Source organism: Myotis yumanensis, unplaced genomic scaffold (genome assembly GCF_028538775.1).
Source record: "Myotis yumanensis isolate MYYU_CA2020_CCGP unplaced genomic scaffold, mMyoYum1.0.hap1 SCAF_14, whole genome shotgun sequence".
Classification (NCBI taxonomy): domain Eukaryota; kingdom Metazoa; phylum Chordata; class Mammalia; order Chiroptera; family Vespertilionidae; genus Myotis; species Myotis yumanensis.
In genome coordinates this window covers 13,649,707-13,662,753 of record NW_027223765.1, presented here as the reverse complement: position 1 = coordinate 13,662,753, position 13,047 = coordinate 13,649,707, and the positions used below count along the sequence as shown (strand labels likewise).

The 13,047-nt window shown below is 40.2% G+C and overlaps 1 protein-coding gene across 1 annotated transcript in view; it reads right to left on the bottom strand.

Annotated features, from left to right (window-relative positions):
* GADL1 (glutamate decarboxylase like 1) overlaps positions 1–13,047 on the bottom strand; it is a 214,296-nt gene that overhangs the window by 96,368 nt on the left and 104,881 nt on the right. Inside the window, exons 5-9 of the mRNA XM_070391087.1 lie at positions 10,440–10,530; positions 7,272–7,378; positions 6,219–6,334; positions 741–820; positions 564–618 (exon numbers count right to left, since the gene is read on the bottom strand). Coding sequence (XP_070247188.1) covers positions 564–618; positions 741–820; positions 6,219–6,334; positions 7,272–7,378; positions 10,440–10,530 — 449 coding nt within the window. The remainder of the gene's footprint in view (positions 1–563; positions 619–740; positions 821–6,218; positions 6,335–7,271; positions 7,379–10,439; positions 10,531–13,047) is intronic.

The following is a 13,047-nucleotide window of genomic DNA, read 5'->3' as shown; positions in this document are numbered from 1 at the left end:
GAAATGAGGGAGGGGGGGAGGGAGGGAGGGAGAGTGAGAGGGAGAGGGAGAGGGAGAGAGAGAGGGAGAGGGAGAGGGAGAGGGAGAGATTGATTGATGTGAGAGAGAGATATCCATTGATTGCCTTCCTCACCATCTGGGGCCAGGGATTGAATCTGCAATCCAGGTACGTTCTCTTGACCAGGAATCGAACCTGTGACCCTTCAGGCCAATGCTCTAACCACAGTGCTTCATCAGCCAGGGTGGGGTCCACCTTTTAAGTATAATTCTAGTCAAGAATCCTGAATGTGGTGATGTCAGTGTTTTAATAGGTGCTGGCCACCTGGGATGAGAACATCCAAGAAACTGCACAGAACACAAGCCAAGCACCTGGAAATAGAGCACCTGGAAATAGAGCACCTGGAAATAAGTCACTGCAATTTAATTCTCCCGTGCTCTCTCCTCTGCCCACCCCTCTCCCCCAAAATGGGTCTGACTGCTTGCATTCCCCCCTGGCAATCTCGCCCTCACACTCAGATACATGCATACATTTTTTTTCCCTCTTTTTCTTTCTCCCCTCTCACCTGTTTTCTGGCTTGCCAGATTTGCTTCTCCAGTTCCTCAGGTATCATTTTACCTCTAAGAGACACAGATTTGAGATGTCCAGTTATGTTTAGCAGTGAACACATACTGGTACTGCTTTTTTAAAAGTAGGAATTTCCCCCTCCACCCACCAGGTTCCTGGATCCTGTCCCCATTACCTTCCATCTGTTTCCACAAAGCAGATATTCTCTGTACCAATCCCCAGAAAGGAGGCTGCCTTCTTCATGGAGTAATGACACTGAATTAAAGGGGCAAAGGGAAGAAAGAGACATGAATTCGTGGCATGAAAAAACTACTGCTTATTATCTAAATGGGTATATGTTATATGGCTGAGCACAATGTTTAAAACATTACTGAATAAAAGAAAAAGAAAGTAGTAATTTAATTGAGCCCCTAACTGTAGTGGTTGAGAACACTGACTTTGGTTGGAGTCAGAGAAAACAGGATTTAATTACAAGTTTTCCCAGTTACAGCTATGGAAGCTTAAACAAATAATGTACACTCTCTACGCCTCAGTTTGCAAATCTGTAAAATGGGCATATCGATGCCTACTCCATCTTTGTCATAGAATTCAATGGGTTAATATATATAAAGGGATTAGCACAGAGCCTGGCATATGGAACACTCTTGGTGGCTGGTGGCTGTTTTGCATAACATTGAGGAAAGTTTCTCTTAATGTTACTAAGACTCAATGGCAAGAGAATCTAGTCCACTGCTAACTCAAAACCCTCTAGGAGCGAGCAAGACTCTGTCTTAAAAGTTATAATCCCAGATCACAGAAGAGTTTCATGATTTTCAACAGCAAACAATGGGTTATAAATACTGATTGGACACTTGACCAGTCTGGTTTAATATTCAATGTAAGGCTGAAGTTAGACATACCAGAATGTGGCTAAAATCATAACAAAATTAATAATAATTTATAGACAGATTACTTTATGCAGACCTGACATGAATGAGTCTAATGGCTCTGGAATTAGGTCTCATCTATTTCTTATTGGAGATAGAATATGCTTTATATTATTGCACCTTTTCCGCCTACTACATGAAGTCCGTAGATAATTAGCATTCAAACCTTGGAGATGTCAGTCTTCATACATTAGTGTGGACAGGTGGTCAATTAATTCTTTTTCAAGCCAGAAAAATTAAGCTGCTAACACACATTATTGTACCCAAAAAACCTTAGTAATTTAATTTGTAGGTATGAATACATTAAGAGTAGTCATGCCTTCACACTTATCTTGATACATTCCCTCAAATGTGGTAATTTTCTTCTTTTGTCAAGAGAGTTTTATTGGAAGCTCTTAAAAAAAACACTCTATAAAAATAAATGCAGAGGTAACACCATCAGGAAAAATGAAACCACCCTAAATAATTAATTTCCAAATGTCAAATAGAACCTGTCCAAAATGCCTGTAGGTTGCATTCATTTCAGGTGGTTACAAAAACATATACATATTGAGGAGCCATGACTTATATGAAAAGGTAATTAATTCTCTACTTGCTACATCAGCCCACCATCGCGAAGGTGACAAAGGGAAGGCCAATTATTTCTCACGAGAGATTCGGGCTCTGGCAACCAAACAGCTATTGATTTCATAGTGATATCTGCCAAATAAGGAAAACCACATTCTTTTGCCCTTAGAAATAGCAAAATATCCCCAACTAATAGATCTGCTAAATAAAACACTGGTTATCAGAATAAGAATAGCCTTGCCGGAGCTATCTTTGGGTACCTCAGGGCTAAATATAGTCTGATGTCAATCTCAAATGCAGAGGGACCGATTAAACGCGGTCAGCAAAACTGAAGTCTGAGCATCTGAAAGCATCAGAGGAAGAAAAGAAAGAGGGCGATGCTTCAGACATGCTGAGCACTTTCAAGGAAAGGAAAACCTAGAAGGCTGAGCTCAGAGGGAAGAGCTGCATTTAGAAACAAGTGGTGGCCGCTCCCATCACTGACAGGAGAGAAGTCGGCTGTTCTAAGACCCAACCCCCCCTAGGTTTCATTCCTCTACAGCAGAAGCAAAAACCTCAGCGGGTGTCCACTGCTGTAAACTCAAAACAGCCAGTGCCTCCATGAAAGACAAACTGCACTGAAGTCTTCCTTTCTGGTTCCAGCAAGGACTTTTTCCGTGACCTTGGGTTTCTCAAAGAACCACTGCTTCCCCCTCCAGATGGTGTTCTGGATGCTTGGACTCCTTCTAGTGCTGCCTAGTTTGATGCTCAAACTGGCTCCGGGTGGCGGGGAGAGCAAAGGCCGTGAATGCTGAATGCTATATTCTAGGGAAGAAAGAAAAGTATGTCTCCGAGAGCACACACTGGTTCAGTGCCCAAAGCAGCGGTGCCTGAGGCCAGGCGGACTGATCTGCGCTCTGCAGGGCATCCTCAGGGCACCTGCTTGCCTGTGGAGAACACCTGCAGTCACATCCAACCCCAGGTCAAGACCAGGAGGCAGGGCCAGGGATAGGGAGAGTGAAGGAGGCCCCTCGGGTGCAAAATCTAAGGCAGCACAACCTGTGACATGCACCCTACCGTCTCACTCGCCTCACCCCTGCCTCCATCCTGCTAGAGAGGAACTAGCACAACTGATAGCTGACCTGGAAGCAATAGGAGTTTCTTTTCTCCCCTCACTCTTTAGTGGCAAAGGAGTGCTACTTTATGTTGATTCCCCAAATGATTTGAATGACAAACCTAAGATTTCTACAAATTCAAGGGATTCATAGTTAACTGCTAATCAAGTCACACATTGATTAGTTTTGTTATTTTCCCCCCAAAGTCCCCTTCTCTCTGGTTCCTATTTAGCCTGGAGAGGCCACCTTGGATGTGCTAGCGGTCTATGGGTCTCTGTCATGACCTTTCAGGTTTCCACCAACAGCTGAATCGCAGTCAGAACCGGAAGTTTGTAAAAATGCCTCCAGTGGTGGGTACATATATTCTGCATATGAAGGGCCAAGGCAGAGATGCAATAATTACCCCAGGTAATCTCGGACAGCATAAAAACTGGGAAAGTCAAGCCACCTAACAAGCAATACGGGAAAATAACCATGGGCCATAGGACAATGCCCAAAAGAAAACAAGGGAACCCTATCAGGTTTGGCTCAGTGGACAGATAATTGGCCTGAGGACTGAAGGGTCCCAGGTTTGATTCTGGTCAAGGGCACATGCCCCAGTTGCAGGCTCAGAGGCAGCTGATCAATGATTCTCTCATCATAGATGTTTTTTTTATCTCTCTCTCCCTCTCCCTTCTTCTCTGAAATCAATAAAAATAGGTTTTTTAAAAAAAGACAAAAGAAAATGGGGGAAGATAGCAAAAAGATTAACATTGGATTTAAGATAAATTAGGCCTTTAATTCTTTATTTTTAACTAAATGATGAACTGATTTGTTGTTATAAATGGAGAAGGTGGTCATAAAATATGAATTAGGATAATGCAAATGCTATGAACTGAGTCTCTTTGGCAGAACAGGGAAAGGAACAAGCTACAGAGTGGACTCTCGTTGGATGGGGTGAGAATATATAGTCAGGGCTATACTGTGGTTGAAGTTATGAAATTTCTCTGTGGAATTCCCACTGTTATATCAAAATTCATGTGTGTAATCCCCAGCCCCCAGTGTGATGGTATTGGTTAAGATTGGGTGAGATTAATGCCCGTATAAGAATAGGCATGGAAATAGGAACTCAAATGCAGGAGAGACTTTGATTCTTGATATACTAGGGTTCCTCAAACTGAGATACCAAGGGTTGGAACCCAGAGAGGAAAACTCTACTCCAAATAACCCAATAATCCCAATTAACCAAGTGTTTTTCCCAGATGCCCACATTCCCAAATATTCTTTTCTTGCTATAGAAACAATGTCTCGTGTAGAAGGGCCTTGGGGTGGCTGAGTAAAGAATCGCAGACTAGGTGATGCCTCCCAACACCCAATGCCCACTTCACACTTAGCGCTGAACTAACCAGAGCAAAGGGCAGACAGGACAGGAGGAAAACGTGTGGGTCTCTGTCATGGTTTCCTTTCACGGTGGACCTCTTTGTACAATCTGTCCTTTGCGATAATAAAGTCGCTTTTGCTCTTGAAGGAAAAGAACAGATACAGGAAAGCCCAGCAGGAAATAACAGGGAATTTTCAGATTCTGCCAGCCTCGTGTGTTGCATAGGAGACCTAAGGTTATTGCAAAAGGTACAGAAGCTACACTCTCCTGCCAGGGACATGGGGAAAAAGCAGCTGTGGATGGGCAGAGGCACCAGTGGAATCACACAAAAACAGAAAAGAAAAATAATAGCGTCTTCCAGATAAGACGGCACGTAAGCTGTGCCATCTATTCTAACCACATAATTAGAGTTGGATCATTCTCTTCCCACTAATAACAAGAGAAAACATTTTTTTCTATCTTCTATGTGCCAAATGCTATTTTTCATGCATTAACTCATTCAGTCTTTGCAACACTCCACTAACCGGTGTCCATTAAGCTCATGTGGCTGTTGGGTTGCTTTAATGGCCCAAATTGTTGACTGCTCCTGTGTCTATACACTTTCCCAGAAGGCTTTGCAGCAAATATCCTTAAGAGGTAGACTATTTTCTACTTCTTGTATCTGGGTTCCTAGACATGACTTAGTTTGCCAAGAAAATGAGGAAGACATGACAAGGTGTCAGTTCTGAGCCTAGAATTCGAGAATTCCGGAATGCTCCCATGCAGTTGTGTTCCTGGTACCACTGCCATAAGAACACACCTGCACTAGCCTGCTGGAGGGTGAGAGACAACGAAGTTGAGAGGACTCACTGGAGTTATCCCAGCCAAACTGCTCCTAGATCAGTCATTGGCCAGCCAGCCCCCAGACAGGTAAGGGCGCCCAGCAAGTGTAGCTGAACTGCCCTGCTATCCTAAGACTTGTAAACAATAACATGTATACTTCTATGCCACAGAGTTTGGGGATAATTTTCTTAGATACAAGAGCTAACTGATATGCTCATTTTTGCAAATTTAGAAACTAAGGCACAGAGTAGTTAATCAACTTCTCCAAGGTCACTCAGATAGTAAGTAGTAGAGACAAGAAATGAACCCAGACAGCCTACTTCAAAGCCATGTACCTATCCACCAACAGAGCCTCTACTGAAGTGGAGAGTAAAATGAGATAGGGGATTGTAGCAACATGCAGGGATGTGTGTGTGTGCTTGTGTGTGTGTGTGTGTGTGAGAGAGAGAGAGTGAGAGAGAGAGAGAGAGAGAGAGAGAGATTCATTTTTACTCAATATATCCCTTTCTTCTTGAAAAGTCCTTGTGTTAGTCATCAAAGCAATCAATTTTAAAAAGAAATGTGAGTAGATGACATAGTATCAACCATCTAACTTCTAATAAATGAGCTACTCAAAGAAGAGATTCACAGAGATAGCATGTTCAAATGAAATGTTATCTTTTTCTAAAGAAAATACTACAGACTATAAATTTTAAGTAAAGGTGATGCACAAAATTGGGTGGCCAATATCAAACCCATCAGAATTTCTTTTGGAATGAAATATGATGTTACACTTAGGCATATTAGTTACACAGAGAGCATAAAAGGAGTGCGTAGACAAACAAGCCCTGTTAAATAATGCATTCTCAGAAAATCTATATCTGATACCCCAAATCATTTTTTACCTCTGCAGATGTGAAAAGGATTAATCTTGGCAACCCAGACAGCCCCTTTTCCTTGATATCAGGACAATATTTGTATCGAGCTAAATTCATGGCATACATATTGGACACTGAGCCACCTGCAAAAACAAAAATTGCAATGGCATATTTATAGCATGAAGTTATAGCTCCCTAAGTGCTGACTTCAGTGGAAAGCATAAATGGCTGTGGCTGCTCTGGTCTAATGACAAATCACTGGGAAAGTCATTTAAACCCCACCCCACCCACCCCATTACTCTTCCACACTTCCTAGTCTCTAATTCCTGCAGTTTCCAATCTCAGCAAAGTAAGAAGTTTTGGTCTATTCTCTCATTCCGGAACTTTTCCAAACTAAAGGTTTCAATCTATGAGTTCTGTATCTAACTCTCTGTAGTTAATAATATTCTTTCTGTCTGTCATCTGATCAATAAAATGACAATACATGCCCATCTCAGCTTCCAAACAAACAAACAAAAAAAGAGGATTGCAGGATAAATAAAATGTGACTTAGGAATCTTCTCAGGTAAAATTGATTTAAAAACCTAAAAATCTTATGATAGCCCTTCCAACAACAGGTAAATTCATTTGTGTTAGATATAAATCCTAAATTGTAGCTATCTCATTTGTTTAGCATTTATGTCATTTATTATTATGTAAAACTAGAGGCCCGATGCACAAAATTTGTGCAAGAGTAGGCCTTCCTTTCCCTGGCTGCCGGCACCAGCTTCCCTCTGGCACCCAGGACCCAGGCTTCCCTCTGGCCGCCGGCAGGCACTCAAGACCTGGGCTTCCCTCGCAGCCCGGCTTCGTCTGGAAGGTTGTCTGGAAGGATGTCCAGTCTAATTACCATATTATGCTTTTATTATGGATATTATTGCTCTGGAAAAAGGCACAAGCTAGGGTCTCCCTAAGTAGCATTATTAATATACCACTTTTTGTGATGTGTAAATTTGCAAGTAGTTGTTCTTCATCTACCACATTCATCTATTTTTAGATGCTTCTAATAGAAGGGAGATGGCAATAACTAATTGTACTTACCTGGGTTAAATATTCCATCCCCTTCGTTCCAGCCAATAAATTCAATCATTTTCTTCAGAACCGCTTCTTCCACTAACAGAAACACTGGGGACACCTCATATGTATAACTAGATAGATATAAAAAATACTTCACTTCTATGACTAGAGTCAAACCATCCCTTTGGTGTCCCAAGAAATGCAGAGTTTTATTAAACCAAGTAGCTGTCGAAGTGTAGATAGATTCTTTGGAAATTTATTCATTGGATATAGAGAAGTGCGCAGTCAGTGATAGTGCTAGTTGTGGTTAGATAATAGCGGGTGGCCTTAGAGATACGCTGGCTACTGCAGCAGTCTTAATTTACAGAAAAGCTTCAATTCCATTGGGAGAGATGAAGGCAGTGCATCTCGATTCTTTGCATTAGTTATGAGCAGTGGCCATTTTACTCTTTGGATGATGCTTTGGATGCTGGCTAAGGGAAAAACCATTGTCATGGTAACTAGGTTTTATTAAGTTATCACTGTGAGTACCCTAGCAGGCAGCTCTAGATATTCTACATGGCAATGACCCATCCTGGAATGAGAGCTTCCTCTACCACATGCCTGTGTTTGTACAAATGAGAAGTGTTCTGTGGGACATCTCTTGTTATGGGATTTTACAGCAAAGCACTACCCAGACCCCCTGCCATGAAGAATCTGTTGCTTCAGGCTGGAGGGCTGGAGTCAGAGAGCACAGCTGAGTTAGCCTCTTTAGGAATTTCCTCGGCATAAGTGAGCCACCTTCCCTAAAGTTACACCCTTCCCTGTGGTGGTCTACACCTGATGACTGGTCCAGCTGGAGGCATAAAGGCCTGGCCACTGGGTCCAACTCTAGACCAATTTAAAGAGCCATTGTAGCTCCAGAGATCTCCCTGGGGTCAATCTCTTGTCATTGCACCTGCATGCCAGCTTGACTTCTCTCTCTGCCCACTCAGCTTCCTTCCCTCAGTGTCGCCCATGCTGATCCCACGGGTATTCCTTAGTAAACATCTTGCTCACTAAATTTCATTTAGAGCAGCTTCCCAGGGAACTGAACCCGAGACAGTTACCATTGTTCAATGTCTGAGTCTCTTCTTTCTCCAATTAACTTGAGAATGACTAAATATCTAGAACCTCCCTCTCTAACAGTTAAGTAATTGCAGTAATTGTATCTGAATATGTGTACTCTGAGTATATAAGCGAGGCAGACACATTCAGATTTATAGTCACAGAATTTAATGCGATTATTTTAACATCTGGCAGGGAAAACTTTGGGAAGAAGAAGAAAAAAAGAAGACCTACTATGTATCACCTCCCTATGTGCCAAGCACTCTACAAGCACTCTAGGTTCTATTTTTAAACCATGCTAGGAAACCAGTTTACACATATCAAAAATGTGGAGGGAAAGTATATATATTTATGTGTACCTAAAATATAAAGTGAAATAATTATTCACTTTTTTGTAAGAAAAAATTAATACTAAATGAAATACAAATTAAAACTAATACTTTAAAAACCTCTAAAGATTTCAGTTATAAGAACTTAGCAAACCCAATACACACAGGAAAGGCTCACAGAATTGTGCAATTTTACTGTCTCTTCTGACTTACCTAACACTTTTAACTCTTCTACCCATTGTAATCCATGGTCTTGCATTACTCTACCCAAAATTCTCTAACTGAAGTCACCAGTAGCATACATGTTGCTAATCTAGAGGACATGTCTTAGTCTTTTAAATACTCAGCAACATGTGACTCTAGACCAGCAGTTCTCAACCTGTGGGTGGCGACCCCTTTGGCGGTCCAATGACCCTTTCACAGGGGTCACCTAAGACCATCCTGCATATCAGATATTTACATTACGATTCATAACAGTAGCAACATTACAGTTATGAAGTAGCAACTAAAATAATTTTATGGTTGGGTCAGAACATGAGGAACTGTATTTAAAGGGCCAGAAGGTTGAGAACCACTGATCTAGACAATCTCCTCCAGGGCTTCCATGCTTCCTTGCCTGATTTTCTCCTTCTATCTCTCTATTGCAGGCTGATCCTCCTCCTCCTAACTGCTAAATACTATATCGTAGATATCCTCAAAGCCCAGTCATAAGCCCTCCTCTCTCCTCACTCTACACTCTGTCTCAAAGGCAGCACTTCTCCATCTCCTGGGTTGTTTTTATTTTTCAGTGTCTCCATCCTTCTCATTAAAATCATTTATAAACACACCCACAGAAATTCATATTTAATTGATCTGTTTTGGAGCCCAAGCCTCAATTTTGTTAAAAAAAAGTTCCAAGATTGATTCTAATGAGCAGAAAGGGTTGAGAATCACTGACTTAAGGAATCTCATCCTTGCCCAGTGTTTCAACTACCATCATTCACCAATAACTCTTAAATTGATCCTTTTCATAGACATGAGAATTTTAGTTCCATGTATCCCATCAGTACAATGAAGTGAATTAGTTATGCAAATAATAATAATAATAATAATAATAGTAATAAAACCTTGAAAGTATTTGCTTAGGAAGTTTTCAATATTCAGTATTTTTGGAAGTGTCAATGAAGTACTGATGGGGTGGTCATAATAATCTGGCTACTCAGTGTACATGTTGTTCCTTCTGTTTAGAACTCATCCCTCCTGTTTTCACCTTACTTTTTACTTACCCTTTATCTCTTAGCTATAACTTCCTCAGAGAAGACTTTCTAGAGTTCCCAACTAGAAAAAATTGGCCCATTTATATTTATAGCATCATGCCCACTTTACATGAGAATTGACACTGTCGATTAATTTGTGTGCACATTTTGATTAATTTGCATGGAGCATCTCTATCTCACTAGATATTTTGTTTCATGAAGGCAAAGTCAAGGTTTGTTTTTACTCAAAGTATCTCTCCGGTACTTAGCACAGACATAGCTTTTCATGCAGAATAAATTAAAAGTTGCTTGCTCATTTTCTCATTTGTTGAGTGGAGATAATGCTTGCCTTACCCTCTCACAGAACCACTATCAAATCAAACAGCTCTTTGAATACTACTGTCATAAGACTATTCCATTATTTATGATGACACTGCACCAATGAAATCATTAACTATAAATTTACAAAATAAAATTTTCATCTACTTAAAAAACATCCCTAATCCACATTTGGTATAAATTTCCAGTATAATGATACTTACACACTTGGATTTAATGCTTCTGTCATAAATCGAGCCACCAAGGAGTAATAATCAAGTCCAGCATACAACTGGTTGAAAAATCTTGGATGGTCTGTAAATTTAAACAGAGTATTCATCTACACAGCAATAAAAAAGAAAACTCTATCAATACTACATAGCAATAACACAAATGAATCTTTTAGACAATAAAAGCAGCTGGACACAAAAGAATATATACTGCATAACTGCACTTATGTGATATTCAATATCAGGCAAAGCTGATCTATGGAGATAGAAGTTAGAATTCTGGGTACCTTTGGGAAGGGCATATTGATTAGAAAGGAGTCTCCAGAGTGTTGAGAATTGTTTTTATCTCTACCTTGGTGATGGTTATTTACATACGCATATGTGCAAATTCATCAATATGAGAATTTAAGATCAATCCATTGTACAGAGTGCAAATTACGCCTCAATTTTAAAAGAGCATTCAAAACTTAATCATGCACAAAGGCAACAAATGTTAAAGACCCGTCTCCTAGCCCTTTCTCCTGAACAATGATACACTTCTGAGTAAAACCTGAGCCATCTTTTACAACCTTTGGTTTGCCTGCTCCTTTCTTTCTACCTCACTGACTCAAATCAAAATCTTCAAGAATTGGGTTATTTGAACACTTTCTATATATGTATCAAATATCAAAGCCTGCTACCTTTATCCTCCAAAAATATTGATATTAACTTCTCTAAATGTACACACACTTCTCTCACCAGCAGGTTTCGCTTCGGGCTTCTGGCAGTGAGTGGCCTCTTTATTTTTCAGACTGGACCATTTTTCATAGTGCAACTGGCATTATGTGGATGGAGTAAGACGTGACTCATCGTGCGGCTTACATAAACTTTCTGATTCAACTTTTTTCAAAGGCAAGTTGCCTTTAAGACTCAAACAACTTCAGTTTCAACTTTCTATTCTGCCCCCCCCCCGCCCCCCCCCCCCCCGCCCCGCGCGCCAAATATAAAAGGTTTCGTAAAGGTCCTTGGCTTTATACAATGTGAATATTCACACCAAACACCAGGGTAACTGGGCATTCTCAATCATAGGATGCCCAGCCTGACCAAGAACAACGACGCAGGTCTATTTCCAACTTTGAGTATTTGGGAACCATTTCAGTTAGTGACTTCTTGTTACAGCTTCCAGTATTTGGTTTTAGATTATTTTTCCTCTTTCAACTAGAGGTTCAATGAAAAACAAAAGTATCAAGAGAAAATCTCTTTTTAAAATAAAACATGGAAAACTTCCTCTAATCTGGCAAAGGAAACCAGACATGGCTACAAGTAATTTTAATAAGATTTGTTTTTTTTTTGTTTTTTTTGTTCTGTGTTAATTTATGATTGATTTCCATGGTAACGTTATGGAAAATATCTAGTAAGCTGAAAAATCTACTGCATTAAATGTCCTTCTACACTTCTGACATGCACTAGAATAATAAGATACGTATCTCTGCTTTTGAAATGCTAAGTGGGCTTTTGATACATACACCAGACTTTCCCAAGGGAATATAAACCAATTATTTTTAGCCAGAATTTTATGATATTCCTTCCACTACATTTAGTTCAGCGTCAGAATTCACACAGCATAATGCCTGCATGGTCTTAAGCACTAGATTACCTTTACATCGTACTGAGAAATGCATATTTTGGAAAATTATTCTCCTACTTTAAGAACTTGTTCCCTGGGTGTATGTTAACAGTCAGCTGGAACAGTATTCAGCACAAAACTGGCAGGATGTTACTGCATTTACAAAGATCACCGTTGTTAAGCATTGTTGTGAAACCATCACAACATAAACTCACCATGTATAAGATTCATTTTTTATACCTTCCTAAAGGTTCTTATTTTTTGATCCTGCTAGAGTTGATAAAATAATTTGGTAATTACCAACTGCCCAGAGTTAATAAGTATTTCCCAAATAAATCTATTCCTATTTATATTAAGGACTCATTCTCGAACATTTTTTTTTGCATATTCTAGGCCAGTGGTTAGCAAACTGTGGCTCTTGAGCAACATGCGGCTCTTTGGCCCCTTGAGTGTGGCTCTTCCACAAAATACCACGTGCAGGCGCACACGTACAGTGCGATTGAAACTTCATGGCCCATGTGCAGAAATCGGTATTTTGTGGAAGAGACACACACAAAGGACCAAAGAGCCACATGTGGCTCACGAGCCACAGTTTGCTGACCACTGTTCTAGGCCATTGAGATTTAAAATCCCTTACAAATTCTATAATCAAAGTATCATTTGCCAGTTTGGATCAACATAAGAAATGAGAAGTGGCAGTAATGGTATATGGGCTTAATTATAAGTGGGGAATGGGGATTGCCAAGGAGTGGATAATATTTATATGTGACCATTAACACCAACAGTTTCCCTTTCATTTTATTTTTGGCCTTTACCATAAATCTGTAATAAGGGTTAAATGGACCATTTAAAAACTATCAGAACCACTATGTTTTGTTTTTAACATATTTTTATTAATTTCAGAAACAAAGGGAGAAGAAGACAGATAGAAATATCAATGATGAGAAAGAATCATGGATCAGCTGCCTCCTGCATGCCCCACACTGGGGACAGAGC